The 20,915-nt window shown below is 51.5% G+C and overlaps 11 protein-coding genes across 20 annotated transcripts; 4 read left to right on the top strand and 7 right to left on the bottom strand.

Annotated features, from left to right (window-relative positions):
* Positions 1 to 255: 255 nt before the first annotated feature.
* PPTG_08319 (hypothetical protein) lies at positions 256 to 1,352 on the bottom strand (the record flags this gene model as incomplete). The annotated part of the gene is made up of 6 exons (XM_008903290.1): positions 256 to 285; positions 339 to 642; positions 702 to 738; positions 813 to 919; positions 984 to 1,051; positions 1,161 to 1,352. The coding sequence occupies 6 exons, from the start codon at positions 1,350 to 1,352 to the stop codon at positions 256 to 258; spliced, it is 738 nt and encodes a 245-aa protein (XP_008901538.1).
* A 250-nt stretch (positions 1,353 to 1,602) lies between these two features.
* PPTG_08318 (hypothetical protein) lies at positions 1,603 to 2,728 on the bottom strand (the record flags this gene model as incomplete). The annotated part of the gene is made up of 8 exons (XM_008903289.1): positions 1,603 to 1,650; positions 1,730 to 1,774; positions 1,863 to 1,914; positions 1,982 to 2,059; positions 2,147 to 2,208; positions 2,274 to 2,359; positions 2,434 to 2,593; positions 2,720 to 2,728. 8 exons carry the CDS (start codon positions 2,726 to 2,728, stop codon positions 1,603 to 1,605), a joined length of 540 nt encoding a protein of 179 aa, XP_008901537.1.
* Positions 2,729 to 2,812: 84 nt separating this feature from the next.
* On the bottom strand, positions 2,813 to 6,473 carry PPTG_08317 (hypothetical protein). The gene is made up of 4 exons (XM_008903288.1): positions 4,784 to 6,473; positions 4,616 to 4,705; positions 3,378 to 4,541; positions 2,813 to 3,316 (listed from the first exon to the last, which is right to left on the bottom strand). The coding sequence occupies exons 1-4, from the start codon at positions 5,971 to 5,973 to the stop codon at positions 3,004 to 3,006; spliced, it is 2,757 nt and encodes a 918-aa protein (XP_008901536.1). The 5' UTR covers positions 5,974 to 6,473; the 3' UTR covers positions 2,813 to 3,003.
* An 879-nt stretch (positions 6,474 to 7,352) lies between these two features.
* On the top strand, positions 7,353 to 8,435 carry PPTG_08316 (hypothetical protein). The gene has a single exon (XM_008903287.1). It carries the CDS (start codon positions 7,477 to 7,479, stop codon positions 8,353 to 8,355), a length of 879 nt encoding a protein of 292 aa, XP_008901535.1. The 5' UTR covers positions 7,353 to 7,476; the 3' UTR covers positions 8,356 to 8,435.
* On the bottom strand, positions 8,424 to 10,852 carry PPTG_08315 (hypothetical protein). Of its 8 annotated transcripts, none has more exons than XM_008903282.1 (7): positions 10,711 to 10,852; positions 10,318 to 10,630; positions 10,059 to 10,251; positions 9,796 to 9,995; positions 8,816 to 9,730; positions 8,621 to 8,741; positions 8,424 to 8,555 (listed from the first exon to the last, which is right to left on the bottom strand). In XM_008903282.1, the coding sequence occupies exons 1-7, from the start codon at positions 10,806 to 10,808 to the stop codon at positions 8,470 to 8,472; spliced, it is 1,926 nt and encodes a 641-aa protein (XP_008901530.1). In that variant the 5' UTR covers positions 10,809 to 10,852; the 3' UTR covers positions 8,424 to 8,469. The 8 variants fall into 8 exon arrangements, with proteins under 8 accessions (XP_008901530.1, XP_008901528.1, XP_008901527.1 ...); XM_008903280.1 differs by lacking the exon at positions 10,711 to 10,852 and having other exon boundaries at positions 10,318 to 10,397; positions 10,487 to 10,681; XM_008903279.1 differs by having other exon boundaries at positions 9,796 to 10,251.
* Positions 10,853 to 10,912: 60 nt separating this feature from the next.
* PPTG_08313 (CAMKK protein kinase) lies at positions 10,913 to 13,648 on the bottom strand. Its single transcript, XM_008903277.1, has 2 exons — positions 12,925 to 13,648; positions 10,913 to 12,833 (listed from the first exon to the last, which is right to left on the bottom strand). Exons 1-2 carry the CDS (start codon positions 13,627 to 13,629, stop codon positions 12,342 to 12,344), a joined length of 1,197 nt encoding a protein of 398 aa, XP_008901525.1. The 5' UTR covers positions 13,630 to 13,648; the 3' UTR covers positions 10,913 to 12,341.
* PPTG_08314 (hypothetical protein) lies at positions 11,010 to 12,355 on the top strand. Its single transcript, XM_008903278.1, has one exon. It carries the CDS (start codon positions 11,053 to 11,055, stop codon positions 12,178 to 12,180), a length of 1,128 nt encoding a protein of 375 aa, XP_008901526.1. The 5' UTR covers positions 11,010 to 11,052; the 3' UTR covers positions 12,181 to 12,355.
* Positions 13,649 to 13,762: 114 nt separating the features above from the next.
* Positions 13,763 to 15,128, top strand: PPTG_08312. 2 transcript variants are annotated; one of them, XM_008903275.1, is made up of 6 exons: positions 13,763 to 13,934; positions 14,008 to 14,443; positions 14,520 to 14,594; positions 14,657 to 14,702; positions 14,780 to 14,890; positions 14,965 to 15,128. In XM_008903275.1, the coding sequence occupies exons 1-6, from the start codon at positions 13,798 to 13,800 to the stop codon at positions 15,033 to 15,035; spliced, it is 876 nt and encodes a 291-aa protein (XP_008901523.1). In that variant the 5' UTR covers positions 13,763 to 13,797; the 3' UTR covers positions 15,036 to 15,128. The 2 variants fall into 2 exon arrangements, with proteins under 2 accessions (XP_008901523.1, XP_008901524.1); XM_008903276.1 differs by having other exon boundaries at positions 14,520 to 14,702.
* On the bottom strand, positions 14,901 to 18,182 carry PPTG_08311. Of its 2 annotated transcripts, XM_008903273.1 has the most exons (5): positions 17,656 to 18,182; positions 17,072 to 17,583; positions 16,005 to 16,997; positions 15,839 to 15,930; positions 14,901 to 15,768 (listed from the first exon to the last, which is right to left on the bottom strand). In XM_008903273.1, exons 1-5 carry the CDS (start codon positions 18,081 to 18,083, stop codon positions 15,118 to 15,120), a joined length of 2,676 nt encoding a protein of 891 aa, XP_008901521.1. In that variant the 5' UTR covers positions 18,084 to 18,182; the 3' UTR covers positions 14,901 to 15,117. The 2 variants fall into 2 exon arrangements, with proteins under 2 accessions (XP_008901521.1, XP_008901522.1); XM_008903274.1 differs by having other exon boundaries at positions 17,072 to 18,182.
* Positions 18,183 to 18,860: 678 nt separating this feature from the next.
* PPTG_08310 (hypothetical protein) lies at positions 18,861 to 20,100 on the bottom strand. Its single transcript, XM_008903272.1, has one exon. The coding sequence runs from the start codon at positions 19,700 to 19,702 to the stop codon at positions 19,034 to 19,036; it is 669 nt and encodes a 222-aa protein (XP_008901520.1). The 5' UTR covers positions 19,703 to 20,100; the 3' UTR covers positions 18,861 to 19,033.
* A 158-nt stretch (positions 20,101 to 20,258) lies between these two features.
* Positions 20,259 to 20,812, top strand: PPTG_22371 (hypothetical protein; the record flags this gene model as incomplete). The annotated part of the gene is made up of 1 exon (XM_008903412.1): positions 20,259 to 20,812. Exon 1 carries the CDS (start codon positions 20,627 to 20,629, stop codon positions 20,810 to 20,812), a length of 186 nt encoding a protein of 61 aa, XP_008901660.1. The 5' UTR covers positions 20,259 to 20,626.
* Positions 20,813 to 20,915: the final 103 nt, after the last annotated feature.

The raw sequence follows: 20,915 nt of genomic DNA, 5'->3' as shown, positions 1-20,915 counted from the left end.
GCTTCAACCTTTTGTTGGTACTTCTTCGTGGCTTCTTTGAGCTTGGATGTCATCTCTTGGGCTTTCTTCTCTTTGTCTGCTTCCAGAGCTTTCGTAACGGCCTCTTTTATCTTCATTGCCAGTGCTGTATCCTGTGCGCTCAGCTCTTCCTTCAAAGATTGGATCTCGTTCGAGGCCGCCTCCATGCCCTTCTTCATTGCTTCCGTGATATTCACTTGCATGGCTTTGTCTTTTGCAGCCAAGTCTGTCTTCAATTTAAGGTTCTCCACCGTCGCTACCTCCAGCCTGCTCATTAAATTCATGTTTTCTTGCGCAAGTTTGTCCACTTTAACCCTCACATTTTGCTCCAGTTCTTCGCTCAGAGCTGCAGTCTGGGCTTCTGCAGCCTTTAACTTGCTTTGTGTAGCCATGAGTTGAGATTCAGCAGCCTTCAGCATGCGTTCAAGTTCCTGTGTAGCAACAGCTACAGCTGCAGGCTCTTCATCTTCTCGCTTGCGCTTTTTCTCTGACGGAGATGGCGGATCTGCATGGATATCCAATTGTGTAGCCTCGAAAGACTCGTCTGCTACAACGGTCATGTTAATGTCTTCTGGTACTTCGTTTGCCTCACTCTTCGGGGAAGCAGGACGAGAACTATGAGAGCTGCTACACAGTACAAATGAGTATGGATCGAATAGAGCCACTAAATGCTTTACACTTACTTCAGAAACTCAAACTTGTATGCCATTGGAGTGACTCCTGTTAAGACAATAACAATAACAACGCATCTGAGTGAGCGCGAGCAAAGAAGGTATATATATTGTCTTCCGTACCTGCTGGAGTAGTGCCAGGCTTAGTGAAGTGGACAGTGTACCCGTTGCCCAACGTCACCGAAGCTCCTTTGCCGACACGATCCGCATTGACCCAAATACCGTTGCGGCTGCATTATACCGTTAGTGATCTGTGTGGCTTTCGTTGGAAAAAGCTATCAAACGGAATGCAACCTGTTATCACTGAGCTTGGCAATTGGCTTTCCCGTGTTGTCTGTACCATTCAACTGTACCACGCAATGCTGGCGAATCCACCAAACAGGACAGCACAAAACATCGCTCAAGTTAATCGCTATTTCGCCATAGCGCTGCGCTATGCAATGCATATTATGCTCCAGAGTTTGTTCGTACCACGCTGCTGATGAAGAGCTTGTCGATCACGATATCGCAACGACGTTTGTTGCGGCCGATCGTGGTCACTTTGTTGCGGAAGTAGATGTGGTCGCTGTCTTCCGCTGGCTCTTTGGAAACGAACGTGAATCGCCCCCAGGGCTTCGTCTGCTCCTGCTCCGGCGTGTTCTCCTTCTCCTGGTTTGCCGCCATGATCAGCAACGGCTTGACGCAGTTGAACGGTACCTTCGCAAATGGAACATGACAAGCTTCACTTAAATTTTTGACCAATAGAAGTTTCGATCATGTCAGAATTATGACGAATCAGATGGCTTAATATTGAGAACTGTGACCTTGAGGACCAACTCTACTTTGAACAACGCAACTTTTACCACCGCGTTCAGGAAGAAAAAAAAAGAGGGCAAAAGTAAAAGCACATTTAATGTGGCACACAGGATGCCGTCTAGCTACGGAAGGAGCGCGAGAACTGCTCACGAGCCGAAGCGAACGCCTACAGAGGTCACAGCAAAATGCAACAGTATGAGCAACCTATTCCGTAGATTACTCCAGTCAAATATGTGCCAACCAACCTGTGAAATGGTGAGTTCTGCCATGGGAACTTCGTTGTCGATACCCTGGTAAGCACAAAGCAAACAGGGTTTGTCAGACAACCCAGCACAGCTAAAGTAGCAAGGAAATATAACAATAAAGAAAAAAACTTACGCGCATGAGCACACGGTTCGAGATAGACGGCGTGTCGACCTCCAAGATAATTCTGTACAGAAAGTGATCCACTTAGATATCGAGCAACCCATTTCATCCAGCATATCCACTCATCATACCCGCCATCCACCACTTCGTCGAACGTAAGTAGCACCAATTCGATGTTGTCCAGCATCACATGACGGTCCATCCGTCCCCTAAAGATACAACGTCACTCCTGTCAGATCCAGTACACCAACTCCACAATAATCAACACGCTAGAGATATTATCAGCAGATACGTACTTGAGCAAGTTGCTGACAGCATCGAAGGCTGAGTCCAAGACCGTCAACAGGATGAGCTCGTTCTAGACACATTGACACCGAAATATCAGCACAGCTCTTCGCTCTGTTGCTCAAAATCCTCACTCACCTCCGAAGCCGATCCAATCACGTGCATTGTCGTGTCCGATCCGCAGCGGAATACGCTCACGATATTCTCGATAAGAACAATGTCGGCTAAGGGTGCAAGCGAACAAAGTTAAAATTCTGTCCCAACAGTCATCACTACGCAGTTGCTGAAGTGCTCGCACCTTCCATACGGGCACTAGAGTTTTTGGTTTTGGCGAACAACTTCTTCTCCAGAGCGAGCTGCTCCTTCTGCGTCGGGTACGACTTGTCGTAATACTTGGCACACACGCGATTGCCATCGCTGTCCAAGATAAAGATCGCTTTCACGCTCGGAGATGCCGCCTACAGAGCAGCCACAATGTAGTCAAGCATTCACAGGAGTCAGCGAAGTCGCCAACTAAGGTAATTCAATAGTGACGCATGTCGGTCTGCTGCAGAGACGCATAGAACGAGAGCATGAAGCCGCACCTTCACCATGTTGAGAGCAGTCGGCGCTTTTGTAGTGAAGGGGGAAGTGCTGTCTATGTGGGACAATCTGATTGGCTAAAACTGAAATATGACTTTGTATCGAAATTCTGCACTTTCACTCACTATTCAACGAGTAATACTTCTACTCATGAACACGACGAGTATTATAAAATGATTCTCTTTCTCTTCTCCTACTTATCAAAAGTGGGGTTTCCAAGTAATGTGGCGCTCGCTTCGCAACACATTCCTGGCCCCTTGCTTAACTCATTACGCTTTGGGGATATCTACACCGCACGGATGTCCTGCTGCAAGTCCGGGTTGAAGACCGGTCGCTGGTCCACCACTGAGTTATTGATGAACGTGTTGTGCCGTTGGTTGTCGAAGTTGCCCTGGTCCAGCACGTCAATAAGCGCCGGGTAATTGTGGTTGAACGCCGTGTCATTCTCGGCACGAGTGTGGGTCGACAGTGCGAAGATACGCGACATCTTCTGCTGGAATCGGAACTTGTACGGCTTCGGGGGCAACGCAGAGACACCTTCGGGGTCTTTACGCTTGAAGAATGTCTTGTAAAAGCGCTCCATTTTCTTCTCCAACGTCCTAGTCACACAAAAATGGGTTAGTCAACTGATAATAAACCAACAAACTAACAACAACGTACCACTGCTGCAGGAAGTCAATAATACCGAAATGGTAGAGTGACGGACCAGCCACACTCGTTGCGGGTTGCGTGAAGAGAACTCCGCGGCGAGCTTGCGGCAGCTGGCTCGTGTCGACAAAGTACTCGGAGCTTTGAATACCCATGAGTAGACTGTAATCCATGATGCCCTGTGAGCACAAGAAGTCACTATCCTTGTGGATTTGGTCGTAGATGCGGTGTGCAGTGGCTGGATCGATACGGATCTTGGTCATCAAGTCGTTATCTTTGAGGACGATATCGGGCTCGTGGAAGTTCATACCGTCACCGCATTCCTGATTCTTGGTGCTACCGAACGTGTACGATGCGTTACAGTAACGACACGCGGTCTTGTCACCAGGGCTCGGGACCTTTGCATTACGATCCACCCACGATCCCTTGATATCGTACCGGTGGTGCACAACGTCTGTGTCCGCAAACAGGTTACCCATGACCACGAAGTAGTACATTTTGCCGTACAACGAGACGGAGTGGCAGCCGTAAAACCGCGTCAAGAGTGTGTCAGGGTTGCTGGTCATGTAGGCCTCATAGTTGGGTGCTATCTTGCGCAAGAACGCACACTCTTCCGGGGACATCGTCTTGACAATCAAACTTTCATCTGACGTGTAGAACATGAAAGCACCACTGCGACCTTCACTGAATCGCTCCTTGGTGGTGGCGCCGAACATTTGGATGTAGTCGGCGTCGCTGATGCCAAACGTCAGTCGAATGTTACGGAACGAAGCAGGACAGAACGACCAGAATTTAATGGACTTGCCCGCTTCACTTTCACCGGAGATGGGAATGGAGATCAACTCGTCGGTCACAGCACGGACGGATTCCTTAATACCTGACGTAGTGTAGTACAAAATCTCCGAGCGTAGGGCTGTGTTCACCTGCGGGCTCAAATCGACGTCCACATCTGCTGATTCATCGCGTCCATTTCCACCCTTCCGCTCAATATTGTTCACAGCGAACCAAATCACATAGTCCAGGTATCCCTTGGACGAGATAAGGAAGATGACCAACTGACGCAGCACCTGCGCAACGGCCTTCGAGTTCGACGTATCGCTCTTTGTCGATAGGAAGTACGCGCACATGTACAGCAGCAACAGGAGGAGCCAGTAAAACACGTAGGCACCGGTGAAACTAGTAAAAACAAGAAAGCTTATGTTAGACACGAGTTCGCTCGCGTAAATAACACATCAGCAAGCAGCACTTACAAGGAAATGTAGTTAAGCACACGTAGTCGGATGTTGTACGTTTTAGGGACACCGCGCAGGTAAAGTCGGTGCCAAGCCAGCGTCAGAACGCTGATAAATCAACAAGAACATATTAGTACCGTAGCCAAATCACACAAAAACACTCGCCAATACAGTCAGGAAACTTACCACACAGACACAAACAGCACCAGAAGCACGAAGGCGTAAATCAAAATCCAGGGCCATTTCTGCGCGTTCAGGAAGCTCGCGGTGGTCGAGCACTTCTGCACATCGTCGGGGCAAGTTTCACCAGAGTCGCAGCAAATTCTCGACGACGCAAGGCAAAATCCAATAACCGTATCAGTATCCGACTCGTACGTCATAGACTGACCGTCTACAGTGAAGAAACCACCAGCGCCTTGCACAGAGTACGTGATGACACCCATCGTGATACCTCCCAGCCACACCCACAGGTGGTAGAACTTCATTAATCGCTTGTAGCTCGTGAACGGACTCGTAAGTGAGAAGAAAAGATCGCAAGCCATAACGAGACCCCATGCCTCGCCTGTAAAGAAGAAGAATTCCGTGATACCTGCGAGTCGTTGGCAGTCAGTATTGGAACCACTAGGGTCGAAGTCCACCAGCACGTTCAATAGCAAACAGATTGCCATGAAGATACTCAGCACGGAGCGATTGTGCACAATTGGGTTCGGGTGTTGATGCCATTGTTTCTTGCGGCAGTACGTGATCACAACGGCCGAGCCACAGATGATCGTATTGACCGAACCTGCAATAAGTCCCGTCCATCGGTAGTTGTACATGGCCACAGACACTCCTAGGAACGCCATCGTAAGGCAGAAACCGAGCAGCTGTGACTTGCGGTTCTCGAACCAGCGGATACGACCCTGACCCACGGACTTGGAGCGACCACGGAACTGCTGTGTCATGTCCTTGTCGATCACGCGGACGATATTCTTCTGCATGGCGCGCGGTGTCGAGATCAGAGGCTGCTGTGCTGTGGCACTCATAGTATTGTTAAGGCTCATAGCGTCAATGTAGTTGCCGCTGGAGCTGCTGATGGTGCTGCTGTTGTCCATAGTAACGAAGCCGCCGGAAGTGCCACGTGTGCCGTGGCGCTGTCGGAACGAACCGTTCTGGTCCACAGGCGGCAGTTGACGCATGGAGCGCCGTCCATCGGGGGCCGCGTCGCTGTTGTGTTCCTGTGGCGTCTCCATGACGTAGACGCCGTTGGACGGCGGGCTAAATGCGTTCATATAGTTCTGATCCTCCAGCACGGGAGTGCCGCGATGCTGCTGCGAATGGCTGGTGACAGACTGAGAGCGGCGGTACGGAGTCTCAGTACTGTATGACCTTGACATTTAGGCTCCCTGTGCTTCGTACTCGGCTCAGGGGGGCCCACACACGCCTGTCGATCGGGGGGTCGTTGCCTTATTCAAACCCAGCAGTCAGTGCGCTGTTCTATCGCGAACTAAAGTCGCCTGCCTCTCCAGCCCTTGCAAGACGTGAAAGAAGGGGCGATCCTTATTGATCCTTGGGAAACAGCAGGGCACGACGGGAAATTCGCGTCTCCGTCTCTGGCGGCTGGCAGGTGGAGCTGGGTGCAATGCTGCAGTGGTCTCGGGCAGTTCCAAAAGCTCCGACGCCTGGAAGCTCTCGATGCGAATCGAAGTGGACGGATGAGCTCGTCAAGAGCGATATAACTGACTCGCACGGCCGCCTTTTCTTCGAGCGGCTTTCCTTTGCACGTGCGTCGACCCTCCCGCCAATTTAATCTTGTGTTTGTTATGGACAGGTATTGCCACGAAGGTGGTACTTTCGGTTCGATTCAACTCTGGCTGGGAGACGTAGGAGCCAACTCTTGACAATAAATGGACGGTCTATTTTTTGTTACTGACTCTTTCCGACCTAGAAAGGGATATTTTTTTAAAATATTAGGATTCTAGGTTGAGCTACAAAACCCCGCAAAGTTATGTGAACCACCACGGTGTTGGTAAAGGTACCAAAAAGTGTATGACGAAGAGATACAAATGAACACTAGCATCCAAAGTCGAACAATCAACTTGCCTGTCGAAAATGAACTATCCAGGCTGACAACTCGTTGACAGCCTACATGCGTGGCTTGCCATAACCGTTTGGTGTGCAACGTTGGAAAGGGCATGCGTATCACTGATACGGTATCAGTGTATGCTTGGACAGATAGTTGCAGTTAAATGTTTCAGGCATGTTTCTCGTGGAGCCTCCACGATGGAGGCAACAACGTTGTCTAAAATCTAATAGCACCGGACCGTAGCTAGAGGAAATTAATGAACTGAAGAAAAATGACGTTCAAATGGATATCCTTGTTCAGCTCGCTGGACACTACCAGGTATGGGACCAAACTATTCATTTAATCCGTCGACGCCAGCAATGACACCTCTTTTTGAAATTTAACTCCGTACATGTACTTTTCGCGAGAGGATCGCTTCCGATTATCAAGGCAAAACAAAAAGACGCTGCTGACTCCGCCGTTGAGACCTTGCTTTTTGATCTACATGCAATACACTCACGACATTATCGATGATAAACTCGCATTGCGCCACCATGGCGCTCAAATGCTTGTTTACTGACGTCCTCGAGGTTCCTCCATCGCCGACGGCGTGACGTCACAAAGCCAAGTACGTGGCGAAAATCGACGCGCAAAACAGTGTTTTCGTACCTCAATGCAGATATCCTAAAATCGTTATCAAAGTCCCTCCATAGCTTAGGACATCAACCACATCGAGTTGAACAAAAGCAACTTGGCTGAGAATCAAAGTTCGCCATCACATCTCGATTTACCGCCCCAAGGATCCACAAACTTTTCCATCTTTATCCCGCCCGAGATGTCTCCTCCGCCTACGTCCGGCAAGAAAGTGGGTCCTCGCGACCTGTTCAACGGCGGCATGCTGCAATGCCTCGAAGCCGCGACGCTCGGCATGCCCTTCGAGGTCTGGAAAACGCGCATGGGCCGCTACCGTTCGGAGACAACGATGCAGGCCTTCCGCAACGTGATGCGCGAGGGCGGCGGCGTCTCCGCCTTCTGGGCCGGTACAGGCCCCAAGATGGTCGAGTCGGCGTCCAAGGGCGCCATCCTTCTCTTCTCCAAGGAGGCCATCTCGGACTCGCTGCTGGCCGCGGGTGTCGGCCAAAGCGCCACGGGCTTCCTAGCCGGTGCCGGTGGTGGTGTGTGCCAGGTCGTGGTCATGGGCCCCTGCACCTTCCTAGTCACTGGCGCCGTCACAGGCGACCGCTCCATCTCCACCATGCAGCGCATCCACAACGTGTACGGCGCGCACGGTATCAAGGGTTTCTACCCTGGAGGTACAGCCATCGCCTTCCGCCAGGCCACTAACTGGGCCTCGCGCCAGGGCTTCACTGAGATCGTGCGTGGTCAGTTCAAGGTGTTGTTCCACGGCGACAAGGACGCCAAACTCACGGTGGCCCAGGAGGCTGGCGCTGGCATTGTGGGCGGCGGTCTGGCATGCTGGAACCACCCTTTCGAAGTGGCACGCATCCAGATGCAGAGCGCTGCCGACCGTGGCGAGCCCAAGCAGAACATGGTGCAGGTCTTCCGCACGGTGATTAAGGAGCAGGGCTACGGCGGTCTCTTCAAGGGCATCGTACCGCGTCTGGGTCTGGGTATCTGGCAGACGCTCTTCATGGTCACTGGAGCAAAGCTCGTGCGCCAGGCGCTGGAGGATATGGAGGCTAAGAAGAAATAGAACCTTCCCTCGTTGCCGATGGATGGCAATGCACCGGTATGGCCGGAACTAATGAATTGAATGCTGCTTTTGAGTGCAAAGTCGTTTGTGTATTCGCGTTGGTTGTTGTTGTTGCTAAATGTCAGAGTGAAGCACCTCACGCAGGCACATCGTAGCAAAGGATCCGCTGTCAAGTGAGAACGAAAGTTGAAGCGATAGTGCTGCACATCAATGAGTCAGCAAGGAAGAAGCCCACAGAAATATCAACTTAGCATGATGCACGTACAATTGTCCTGTTCTTCCCATGACCACGCTAGATCACGTGGATATGCAACCAGCGATCTGTAAGCACCTTTCAAGGGTCCTGACTCACATAGGGCATCCTTCGTGCCATCTTGTTCCATGATCTAAAGCACAGTATCAGTCGGAATGTGGTGAATTCACCTCATTACACAAGCTTGTTAGTACAGTATCTACAAACCTTGATGTATGCTTCCTTAGTCGCGTTGGATGGGAACATCACATTTGTTCCAGGTAGTGGTAATAGCACAAGCGATAGCGCGTCTTCACGAGTACAATTCAACTCGTCCGCTTCTGTAGCAGTAATAGCTTTCACTGCTTTATCGTTCTGACTGTCATATTGGATCAGATCTCCTTCCACAACTTTGGTGCCATACTGACGCAATCGGTACGATGCCATCCGATTGAAGAGGTAACTTTGGTAGGCGTGCATGTACATCACGCGACGAGAAAATGTGATGCTCTGTACCGCCTGCTCAAAAGCATCGCTTCCGAAGCGTTTTAGTCCTTGTAGTAGTTGCCGTTCGACAGACACACCGTGAGGCATAAGTTTCAGAGCAGCGTCAACGTCGCCAGACTCGAGATAAAGCTGCTTTGCTTTAGCAACATCGCCGGAATCTCCGCCCTGGACTGTCAAGAGAAGCCTCAGCACTTCTTCCCATTTGCCAGCGATAATCGTCTCTCCGATATGGTGGGCTCTCACCGTGTTTGTAGGCAATCCAACGCGCTGGAAACCAAAGTAATTGGCGAATCCCTGACGCTTGATGTTATCCAGTGTAGTTTCAAGTGACGACCGCATCATCTCGGTCGTGCATTCCGTCTCAGAAGTAAGACCTCGGAGTACAATTGAGAACCTGTTTCCATTCGCTCCTCCCAAATGCATGGGGCTCTCAACATATTTGAGATCTCCCACACGAATACATGTTGCCGGATCACTGTTCACACTCAGAAGTCGATCAGGATCCACTCCAGTCACCACAACATGCTGAAAGGTGATGGCCGTTTTGTCTTTCGTCCCAGCGTATGAAAAAGCCGACAGCGGACGACGAAGCTGGCGAGATAATTTGTCAAAGCATGCAAAGTGCTCTTCGTTCGTCTACAACCCAAGAAGTCAGTGTCAAGAAGTAAGAAAAGAAGGCACAAATATCACGATAGGTTCACCTTTTGGAGCACGAATCGAAGGTACACTGGCGGCTGTGAGCGTTTACGCTTCTTGTTGGTCTTTGGCATGAAATATACAACCAATTGCTGTATACCATTTCGGGATTCCGTTTTCGTCTTGAAAGACGACGAATTCTTGGCGATCAAGCGATGCAATGCCGTCCGAGCTTCCCTCGTGTCCTCATGCTCGAGCTCAAGTCCTGCACTCAACACGTTCGAAATTAGAGTCAAGCAATAGGGCCAGAACCTTAAGAGCTGCATGCCTTTTGATGCTGTTGGGTCGTTCGCTCCCTTTCGGAGGAATGCAAGTAGACGCTCGCAGTTCTCCAGAGTCATCCCTCCATCTCGGAATTTCTTGTACACTGGATCCAGTACTACTTGAATCTGCTGCACTTCCTGCTGGTCACCCGCCACCGATATCTTGTGCATCTTACAATCTAGTCCTGGAAAACAAGTCTATAGTAATGCCAGGAGGGTTAGATTCCAACAACCAAAACCCAAACAAACTTCAGCGTAGCGTGCCTGGATGCAAACTTGAAGATATACGCGATCTCGGAATTCCATTGGCGCTGGTAGATAACACTCGCTGATCTGTCCTTTAGCTACACGCTCGACGTCTCCTGAGTCTTTCGCTCCAATCAGCTCCACCAATGCAGCCCGCCAACCATCTGTAGGTTCGTCAAACACTAACCTCTCCTTCTTCTCCTTCTGTTGTGCCTCAAGTCTCTTCAGAACTGCATCGCGCTCGGCCTCCGTTGGTAGACGCTCACTTTCATCGCTGAAGTCAATCACTTCACCGGTCGCACTGGTCTCGCGCACCACGAAGTCCTCAGGTCTGGAATCACAATGACAGACAATGCACAACTCACGTCAGTACTGAATCACGCTTCTTTTGTAATAACAGCCGCGACGCACGTCGTCTTGATGCAACCGTGAAGAACCAGACGCTCCTCGCGGTTGTCCACAAACTCTTCTATTCCGACCAGTGCACCGTCCAGCTTCACGTCAACCATGCTGCTTGCCAATGAAGGTCAATGTCAGTACCGTCATTGTAGCAAGATAGTAATTGTCGTTTACTCATGCAAATTTATTAAACAGTTAATGTGATATTACAAAAGTCCAAACTTTGATTTTTGCAGCAATTTATTAGGAAGTCACATCAATTATTAAAGGCTATCGATTATCCATCTTATCAATCGTAGGTTAACTTTGATAGCTGGTCGTCATGGGCAAATCGCACACATCTCCATCGTTGGAATGACTGAAGGCAACTACGCGCTGTACGGCACCAGCGCCGCGCCTCAATCTCAAGTGGACGTTGATTCACCTCGTCGATATGAACAACGTGGCAATTTGCGTGGTTATGCTGGCGATGACAACGAAATGAAGATGAATGGGGCGCTGCGACGGACAAGTGAGGGCTTCCGCGACACGGTGCTGGACCTTTATGCTGCCTCGAAGGTGTTCGTCATCCACCTCATTACGTTCGAGGGGTTGTTTGTGGTGCTCTTCTCCGTGATCACAACGTCTCTCTATTATTTCCTGGGCGAAAGCAGCACAGGCCCGAGTTTCGGTGCCAACATCTCGTGGACTATCGTGTCTTTCGCAGTAGTGTCGCCCATGATCATGCAGATCAGACAAGCATTCACTCGGCGAGAGCAAGCATTGGACATTATATCCGAGTCGAGATCTTTACTAGTCAACATCCTGCTAGCCAATGCATTGTGGAACTGGGGCGAGAACGAACGCAAGAAATTGCCACAAGATCACGTTCAGAAGACCAAGACCTTGTTAGAAGCACTACTTCATGACACGATGGCGCTGCTGATCATGCCAACATTGACACGTGGACGACACCGGTTTACTTCACACGGTCGAAAGCTCGCCTCGCAGTTTGTTAGTCCTGTGAAACACTTGCAGCTCCAGATCGTGACTACGATCCGTAAACTGCACGACCAAGTGGAGGTCATGAAATCCTGTGGCATGCCTGCAAATGAGGCTTCGCGTATTAATCAGTATCACTGGTTGCTCCAAGCTCGTATCGAAAAACTCCAGAACATCAAGTTCTATCGGACCCCACAAGCTACTCGCTCATTCACCCGGCTTTTCATCCTGGTGCTGCCACTGTTCTATGGTCCATACTACGTCTACATCGCGCGTGGGAACGAATACCAGACGACGAACTTTGCCTTCTGTTTGCTGCTCAGTGTGTCAACGAGCCTGCTAATGACTGGAATCTTCAACGTGGAAAGAACAATGGAGGATCCTTTCGCTGGAGGTGGCATGGATGGCGTCCAAGTTCACGAGGTGTTTCAGCTGACACAGCAAATGCTTGACGAATGTTACAATGAGAAGCAAATTTCTGACTCGAGGATGGCACATTGAAGTATTACTGACGTACACGCAGATATTGGACGCTTGTGAATAGCAAGCATACACTACAACGATTTCATCGACTGCGTTCGAAAGAAAAAAATCTTGGGCGGTGACTTAGATTACAATAAACAAGAATTTTTGTTGAATACTTGATCAAAAGTACCCTGGCGTCAGAATGACAGGGGTTCTTCATCTTCTTCGTCTTGAGTAAACCACGGATGACTAAGGGCTTCCACAATCGTAATCCGCTGCTCCGGGTCCTTCTCTAACAGTCGACGGAGCAAGTTCTCGCTCTCGGAACTAAGTGGTAACTCGCGGCCAGACTCTTCTGCGCCAGGCAGCACAATCTCTGCACGAATAATCTCATCAAATAGTTCCCGGGTGCTTTCGGATGTAAAAGGTAGCCTCCCGAACAGGAAAATGAAGAAAACGACGCCCACTGCCCAAATGTCCACTTTGAAGGGGTCGTAAGGTTCACCAGAGCAGCATTCTGGTGCCAAAAACTGGTACGTTCCAACCGTATCGGACAATACTATCGGCTCAGCGCCATCACGTTCTGTATTCCCAGAGATGTCGCCCGATGTACCGTTGTTAAACGCTTTCGCACAGCCAAAGTCAGTAATGTGGCAGCGTCCCGAATCGTTCAACAGTATATTGTCTGGCTAATCTCGTTGAAAGAAAAATAACAAGTCAGTTAGTAATAGCAAAGAGACTACAACAACCACTAATGCAGAACTGGGATCCGTTGCTTACCTTAATGTCGCGGTGGCAAACTCTCCGTTGATGTAAGTACTGCACACCAAGCAGGATGTCGGACAGATAGCTACGTGCCAGCTCCTCCGATAGTACGCTTCCTGTAATGCGGCTGTAAAAGTCCTTCGTATCCGGTCGATAAACCATACATGGACCGCATGCCATGTACTCAAGCACCATGTAGAGCTTGTCGCTGTCGTCAGCTTCGATAACTTCGAAGAGCAACACGATGTTGCGATGATACAGCGAGCGCATGATTTCAATCTCATCGTGTACTCGGTCCAGTGCCGTCACCGCACGCATTCTTATCGGTACTGCGTCTTCTCCAGCATCGTTTTCTGCTGCTCCAAGCGCAGGATCCACGCAATAGTCCTTGAGACGGAGCAGCATCTTCTTGGAGAAGATCTTCAAGGCAAACAGCCGTGCCTTGGGCGGCGCAAATGCCGGAGGAGGGAGCGATGCAACTGTATTATCTTCACCTCCATTTGTAGCAGCAATCCCAGTATTTCCTGCAACAGCGGAGTTGGTTGATGGTGCAGCACAGTTGGCTAGTCTTTCGCAGAGCTTCACCTTGCCAAAACGGCCCTGTCCCAGCGTCTGCAGCAGACGGTAGTTGTTCACGAACTTGTCGCCCGTCTCGGTCTTCCGCTTCACGACGTAGTGCGTCTGTGCGATGTTCCAACGCCGTGCGCTGTTACCGCTCATGCTCCCCGGTAATAATGACACTTGCAAAACATAACTTGATATTCGAGCAAACCTAAAAATGCTCTAGAAGCGTGTTAAGGATGTGGTCCACGCATGATTGCTCTTTAGCTCAACAAAGCGATTTTTCCCGCCACGACGTTTGGATTGACAAATTTCAAAGTTTGAGCCATGTCGCTCAAGAACCTCAAGCCGATCACCATCAAGCGCAATCCGTCGCTGCCCGACGGACACCAGCTCTTCCCTATCGCAGACAAGTGGGCGGAGCTGCTGCCAGAGCGAGTTCCGCTCCAGTTCTCTATCTTTCGGTGTGTACCTCGTACAACTCAATTACCCTGCTGCAGTGTATTTATTAGTTGACTCATTGCTCTGCCCGTGCAGATACTTGGGGTTCTATGTGGCTTGCACTAAGAATGGCAAGTCGACCGTCGTGAGGTCCCGCGCAGTCGCAGCACTTCGCGTGACCATCCAGAACGAGGACAAGGTGGTGTTCAACGAGCGCGTGAATACTGCCTTCCCCAACGGTGTCTATTACGTTCAGGACATCCGTCTGGAGAACCCCGGAGTGCACACTGTATGTGTGACAGTTGAGGGAGGACTTGCAGATGACCTGGCACCGCTCGTGCTTAAAACGCAAGTGTTCGAGTTCATGGAACTGCATGAGTGTCCGGATCTGGAGAAAGGAGCGTATCAGCCACTGCGCGAATTCGTACTCAACTGCATCAAGAATGGGCATCGCGAACAACTACGTGACGACTCATTTCTTGAAACCTACGTACGCACGAAGAAGCACTCGCTACGCAACATGGATGCAAGGGTACGCGATAGTAGAAGATGGTGGATTAGCTATTTTGCATTCTGACAAGTGTATTTTGTTTCTGTGATTGATTCAGTGGTGGTTACGAGCATTTGTGCAGCACACGCTGGATCGCGAGGAGCGTCAGAGACTTTTGATACTGCATGCTGCGGTACTTGTTTGATCATTTTGTCCTTAATGTTTGTCGTATTCACCTTTCGACTGTAATATCAGAAATACTCTTGCCGGACCACACATAAACGCAAGCAGGACCATCCGAGTGGGTTACTAGCTTTGAAACTTGCTTGCAAGTGGTGTTATCAACTAACCTTTTGCATAAATTTTCCTTCGCAATAGGCCGCACGGCAGACAAGAAAGAGCACGATAATCTATTCGCACGTCGGAAACGAGACTGGAAACGTGTACGCGCAGGGGATCTGCGAATGTTCACGACGGAGCCACTACATGGTAAGACACCTTGAAATTTGCTCAAAAAGTATATGAATTGGTGACTGACTGATATGCTTGCTTCTATGTGTCAGCGGGAGCAACAACTACAGTGTACAGCAGCAAGGAAATGTTCCGCCAGCTCAGTCTCTACGCTCAAGTCTAGCTGGAGCCCCGTGCACTTGCGTATCAGTCAACGAGTCGCCTAGTGTACGTCTACATACTAGTAATACACTCACTTTGTCGGATTAATCGGAGAAGAACGGCACGGAAATCGTGAACTCCAGTGACGGTGCGACTGGCATCTTCGCTGGGTTCTCGAACGCTGCCTCGTAGTACTCCCAGAGCACCAAAACGTACTGCGATAACGCACGTTCAGCGTAAGCTTCCAGCTCCCGAGGGAAATACCGTTTGGCACGCGCATGTTCTCCATTCTCTTGACTCTCACGTTGATGTTTCGTCGGATCCATTTGCTCGGCAATCATCTTGAAATTCGCGTCCAGTTTGCTGGCGATAGAAAGATCCACTGATAGTTCTTCGTCAACGAGGCTGTCCCGAAAGACAGCATCCCCACCGCTACGGGTACGCTTCAATCGAGCACTAGCGTCCCAATTCTTTAAACGTTGAAGAGCCTTCTTGCCCACGGCAGCTTTCTTCGCCGGATCCATTTCACTGTCTGCAGTGGGGCGCAGCATGGCCTGAGCTAGCTCACTCAGGTGACTTAAGTAGCTGAGTGCAGGCGATGCAGCCGACAAACTTGAGCCGTTGGACCTAGATTGTGGGCCAACCTCGAAGAATGGGGTCTGTGCAAGTAGAATCCGGTCAGATGCACTGGGCAGGTCTAATCGGTTTGACGCCGAAGTTTTAAACACGATCATGTAGGAGAAAATCTTCCGAATCTGCACAAGCAAAGAATCACAGCAGGTGAGGAGAACGTCAAACATATTACACGGGACAAAGCAGGTTTACCTCTTCGTTCCAATGCAGAAAGAAATGGAAGAAGTTCTCGCGCAGGATGAGTTCAGCGACAAGTCGTTTGCGAGCAGCAGTCGGCAGCAGATCTGAAAGAAATAACAAACACATTACTATCAGTCTCAAAGAGTCTTGTCAACGCAAGAATATGACAAACTCTTACCAATGCAGTTGTAGATGCATGTGAGAACTTTCAGAAGCGTTTGAACATGCGACGACTGCAGAGCGCTGCGCATGCTGTTCAAAAAGTAGTCTCCATCGAACGCCGCTCCTAGACAGTGACGAACTCGACCGCCGAATTTTCCAGGCGACCCAATCTCCGTTGCGGCAGGCATTGCAGCCATCGAAGCGACCTCGAGCATACGTTGCAGAATTCCAAACGAGTAATTGACACTCGTAGGATCGAGGATGTTGGTGCTTTCCAGGATCACCTGCATAAGCACATTGACCAGCGCTTCATTCTTGAGCACCTCGCTGCCTGCATCCAGCACAGTTTCAATCTCCCGATCATTCCAATAGTCTTCCCAGGGATCGCTCGCCTTGCCCTCGATAATGGAAAGGATACGGTTCACTGAAGGCATGGACGAAGCTCCTGCACTAGACCGCGCACGCCGTTGACACATCCGCTCAAAAACTGCCACGTACAAGCGCACGAGTGCAAAGTATCCAGGCACGCAATGCCACAGAATACGACCGTCTGCATAGCGGTGGTTGCACCAACTGCTCACATCACTCAATACAGCTGCCACGAACGTCACCGCCATGAGGTCGTCTCTGCCCGGCGATTTAACCCGGTCGATAAAGAGATCCAGCCCAGCCTCGATCTTGTCTTGAGTTGTCACGGTCAACTTCACAAACGCGTCATTCTGCAGCTTGTGGCCGATATACAGCAACGGGAGCTGGTAAATAAAGGTCACTTCTTGTTCCTCACCAACGCGGTTCATGCCCTGCTGGAACACTGCTTCGAGCGCAGCAGCGACGGATTTGTTACTGGAACCCTTCTTCAGCATATCCTGCGGGATTCCCGGTGTGCCGCCACCTTTCACAGGCACCACCAGTCGATCTGTGCCGCGGTTCGACTTGTACTCTGAAAAAGACGAGAAGATCTCGAGCTGCAAGTCGACGCCACTGATACGGTCTGGTCGACACTTGGATTCTACAACACCAGCATAGCGAAGTCAGTAATTGACAGGCATCGATAACTACTGGTATTTCTGTCGAGTACCATACCTGAGAGATCGTTCCAGTGGCGACGATACTGTCGGGGGCTGCGCAAACTGCCGGAAATGCTCCCCCGGTGTGCCCGTCGATGCTTCGTCTTGGGAGGACGGGCGTCATTCTTCACCCCATTCAGATTTCTACTCGATCCGTTGCTAGTTACGCTGCTTGCTTCTCCCCTCCCCTCGAGTTTTTCCGTGCATTGTAGTACAGCTTCCAGCAGCTTCGGAGTGGCGAACGGGAAGCGGAAATACACCGCTGTGTAGATATGTGCGACGAAGAATCGATGCTCCTCGGCCATGAATCGCGCCTTGCGGATCTTGACCGAGCAGAAGCGCACACTTCGCTCCAATAAGCGAATGTATCGCTTCGACACGAGCGAGTCTAGGTGCACCTGCTGTCCGTCGAGTGGGTAACCCTCGATAAACTCCACACGACGGCAGATATACACCGCCGCCTGCATATACAGCGCGCGGCAACGATTGCGCACAGGTACGTGGTCGACCATGTCCATCAAATAGTCCCTATCATTCGCAAGAGTATCAAAATGCCGTCAAAAACACGTTAAGAAGTCAATTTCTCGCCAGTTTACGTACCACAAGTCAAGCAAAACAGTCTGACCCACGTGCAGTGGCAGCATCTTGTTAAAGTACGAGTGGTAGGTGAGTTTGCGGTCCCCCGAGGCTCCTGCACTGCCTCCGTTCGAAGCCTCGGCTGCCGCCGCTGTGCCGAAGTCCAGGTAGAAGAAGAATGGGCGGCGTAGCAGGTCCAGTGCCTCAGCCAGCGCCATCATCTTCTTCTCCAGGCTCCATCCATTGAGCTCTGTGGAGCGACCGGCGCCATTGAGCACCATGGGCTGTGTGGGGCGCATACTGCCATTGCTAGAGATGGTGGGCGCCCCCGGCACGGCCGAGATCTCGCGGTTCTTGGCGATATTCTTGAGCTGTTGGTGCAGCTGGGCGTTGAAAACCAGTCGGGCCTTCTCTGGGTGGCCAGCGGTGCGGTACAGCGTCGCGTCGGCCATCCTGTCGGCAATGGGCTCACTGTCTGGGAAACAAGGGGGTCCTCTGCTGAATGATACTTGCGTTCACCGAACGGGTTTGAAAGGGTACACTTTTATCTTGGTATTTGTATGATGAACTGGTTTCCATTTTCGATTGCCAAAAGAAGTTCCTTTGTTGCACAGTCCAATTCCATACACATTCCGAAATCTGTATCCTAAAACCCCGACAAGCCTATAATACGTTTGCATGTATGACCTGCATGAAAGCTACAGTGCAGCCCCTTACGTAGTGTTCGGACCGTGGCAATATGGCGCTGCAATTTCTTGCTGTCGCCAAGCCACTTGTGTTATTTGGGGAGCCTTCCACATTTCTGAGGGACTCAGGTGATTTTAGGCGAAGTCACACGCGAGTTGGCGATTTGAGTTGAAAATTTGCGCACGTAATGGTGCTTTAAAAGGATGTTGCTCGTACAAATGCAAGGCGTCGAGTTCTCGTGCGCAGTGGAAGTCCCACTGCGGAACCGAACGTTCACTTCGAGCGGCAAAATGGTCGCCGATCCAAGTTGCGACGTCATGACATGAAGTTCGTTTACCGCGTCCCATCCGGGGATGGCGGAATGGACCAGGCGCGTTCCGCCCTCAAGTCCATGCAGCCGTGACTAACGCCACCGAAATGCTGAAGTGGTGGAGGTACAGCTCAAGCTTCAAGCTTCAAGGCTCGAACTTCAGGCGATGGATACGACCAGCCTGGAAGGAATCCCCCACCCAACCTTTGTGGTAGAATGAGGAAGCAAGCGATGCAGTGTTTCTAAAGATGGCATGTTATTGCGTTAAATAGTGTTTTGCCGAATAAGTTAGGAGTCTAGTATGCCTGTCGGGGGGCCTAGCAATCAGCCCGCTCTGCTAAATAAGAGTCTGTAGGGCACTCGGTGCTTCCGCCTGTGTGCTTCCACCTGCATGCGGCCGTGGACTTACTCGTTCCAGAACTCCGAGAGGTTCTCGTGCGGGATCTTGCGGGAGGCGCGCAGCACGAGCATCTCTTCGCGTACAGGTTCCGACACCTCGTCGCACTTGCGGTCCATTTCCTCGGCGAAGGCGACGGCGACGTTGTCGCTGAAGCGCACGGTGCGACGTGGGGCCGTGAGCTCGAGCTCCTGAATCTTCTCCACGAGCACGTTGCGGCCGGCGTTGGCCTGCTGGATGACGACCTGTCGGCGCTGCTCGCTGACGCTTTCAGTGGCCTTTTCGATCTTTTCCAGCACGCCCACGGCACGCTCCCAGTGGTTCTGCAGCATAAGCATGAGCGCGTGTTGGCGAGAGGTCTGTAGGAACGTGAGCGCTTTGCGCACGCCCTCGCAGCCGGTGACGCTGGGCCACTGTCCGGCGGCGACATCGCTGACGGGCGTGGCCGCCACGATTTCTTCCTGTAGTGGCTCGACGGCCATCATCGCGGGCGCTGACGAACGAGGTGATGACTCGATCTGGCGCTTGCAGACCTTGAGAAGCGCCTCGCTCGTGGCCGAGTCGCGGTTTACACCGAGATCCTCCACACTGGCGCTAGAGCTGGCCGGCAGCGACGGCCGCATGCGCTTCAGCAGGCGGCGTGAGAGCTCCTGAACTTGCACCACGCAGGATGTCATTGTCGCTGGCAGACTATTGCAGTGGTCGCACGTGTAGGAACGCAGTGCGGCGCTCGACGTCAAATACAAAGTGCCATCCAGGGTCGGGAGAGACCGCGCAGCCGTGTCGGGCGACTCTTTTCAGAGGGTGGTGTACCTCTGCTCAGCCCCACGACTTCGACCGCTGCGGTTCGGGCAGTGTTTGTGGGCGCCCGGCGACGCCGCGACAAACTGGAACGGCCGGTGTGAGCAGAGACCGCCCGTATTCTAGGCGTACGACACGGGACAGTGATCGCAGGGGGTTTTGCGGCACACTGCTGGGCCCAGCTTGGTTTCGGGGAAAGTCCCAACGCACTCACGAGGTCCGCTATTAGTCCAGCGTAGCGGCCTGAATTATACTAGGCCACAACGCTAGACAAGCGGTCCTGTCAAACGAGCACGGGCAGGTGTTGCAGCAAGAACTGCTTGCCAGACAGTGATAGATTAGGAGTTCATTGTCCACCTAAGGACCACCCTATTGATGGCTCGGCGCCACTAGCCCAAGTCTCACGTAGAACAGCTGACACTCGGAGCTGATCCCGGGTCCACATCGAGCTTAGCCACACACGGGCGCTCGCGCGAGCTGGGCAAAACTGCAGGCACCGCTCTTGAGCCCTGTGGACGGGCGAGTCAAAGAACCGTAGGTTGCAGCAGCGGTGTGTGGTGCGAACGGACCATCGCGTGCGCGCTACGTACGGAGCCACCGGCTTGGTCATCTTCCGGACGTGTGTGTTTCGGGAGCCTACCACCTCAAAGCCGCGCGTGAAATGCCTCTTGCTTGGACAGTGCGCCTCCAGTAACGGCGCCCGACGTCCGCCCGGCAGATCTCATCGCACTAACGCTTTCTCACTCGAAAGTTTCGTGTCGAAACGGCAAGCTCGTGGCCGCGCCACGTTGACTGCCCGAATGATTCGGCAACCATCTGCAGAGCTCCTGTCCAACCACAAACGGTGGCCCACAAAATACATGCCCATAAAATATATGTCGACGAAGGGCAAGAAAACTTGCATTGCCAGGCTTGACACTACTGAGTCGTGGTTCCTGAGCTCAGATACACAGCTCAAGTCGCTGTCACCACACTCCACGAGCTGAAACCGGCACGTGTGGGTGGTGCGAGCAGCTGGGTCGGTGCAGCTAAATCAGGTGGAGTTGTTGAAAGATTACCCGTGCGCTGCTCCGTTGTTGCCAGCAATCG

This window comes from Phytophthora parasitica (assembly GCF_000247585.1).
Source record: "Phytophthora parasitica INRA-310 unplaced genomic scaffold supercont2.15, whole genome shotgun sequence".
NCBI classification, from domain to species: domain Eukaryota; phylum Oomycota; class Peronosporomycetes; order Peronosporales; family Peronosporaceae; genus Phytophthora; species Phytophthora nicotianae.
The sequence above is the reverse complement of the archived record's forward strand: the minus strand, read 5'-3'. Positions and strand labels throughout refer to the sequence as shown.

Bases quoted from the DNA above. Each gene is read 5' to 3' on its own strand.
- PPTG_08317 (XM_008903288.1), bottom strand. From the start codon at position 5,973: ATGTCAAGGTCATACAGTACTGAGACTCCGTACCGCCGCTCTCAGTCT. The intron at 4,706-4,783 runs GTAAGTTTCCTG...TTGATTTATCAG, and splicing joins GTGCTGTTTGTGTCTGTGTG to CGTTCTGACGCTGGCTTGGC. The intron at 4,542-4,615 runs GTAAGTGCTGCT...TGTTTTTACTAG, and splicing joins GTGCTTAACTACATTTCCTT to TTTCACCGGTGCCTACGTGT.
- PPTG_08316 (XM_008903287.1), top strand. From the start codon at position 7,477: ATGTCTCCTCCGCCTACGTCCGGCAAGAAAGTGGGTCCTCGCGACCTG.
- PPTG_08315 (XM_008903279.1), bottom strand. From the start codon at position 10,808: ATGGTTGACGTGAAGCTGGACGGTGCACTGGTCGGAATAGAAGAGTTT. The intron at 10,631-10,710 runs GTGCGTCGCGGC...TTGTGATTCCAG, and splicing joins CACGGTTGCATCAAGACGAC to ACCTGAGGACTTCGTGGTGC. The intron at 8,742-8,815 runs GTTTGTAGATAC...ACTGTGCTTTAG, and splicing joins CTAAGGAAGCATACATCAAG to ATCATGGAACAAGATGGCAC.
- PPTG_08314 (XM_008903278.1), top strand. From the start codon at position 11,053: ATGACTGAAGGCAACTACGCGCTGTACGGCACCAGCGCCGCGCCTCAA.
- PPTG_08313 (XM_008903277.1), bottom strand. From the start codon at position 13,629: ATGAGCGGTAACAGCGCACGGCGTTGGAACATCGCACAGACGCACTAC. The intron at 12,834-12,924 runs GTAAGCAACGGA...CAACGAGATTAG, and splicing joins TTTGCCACCGCGACATTAAG to CCAGACAATATACTGTTGAA.
- PPTG_08312 (XM_008903275.1), top strand. From the start codon at position 13,798: ATGTCGCTCAAGAACCTCAAGCCGATCACCATCAAGCGCAATCCGTCG. The intron at 14,595-14,656 runs GTACTTGTTTGA...CTGTAATATCAG, and splicing joins TTTTGATACTGCATGCTGCG to AAATACTCTTGCCGGACCAC. The intron at 14,703-14,779 runs GTGGGTTACTAG...CCTTCGCAATAG, and splicing joins ACGCAAGCAGGACCATCCGA to GCCGCACGGCAGACAAGAAA.
- PPTG_08311 (XM_008903273.1), bottom strand. From the start codon at position 18,083: ATGGCCGACGCGACGCTGTACCGCACCGCTGGCCACCCAGAGAAGGCC. The intron at 17,584-17,655 runs GTACGTAAACTG...TGCGAATGATAG, and splicing joins ACTGTTTTGCTTGACTTGTG to GGACTATTTGATGGACATGG. The intron at 15,931-16,004 runs GTAAGAGTTTGT...TATTTCTTTCAG, and splicing joins ATGCATCTACAACTGCATTG to ATCTGCTGCCGACTGCTGCT.
- PPTG_08310 (XM_008903272.1), bottom strand. From the start codon at position 19,702: ATGACATCCTGCGTGGTGCAAGTTCAGGAGCTCTCACGCCGCCTGCTG.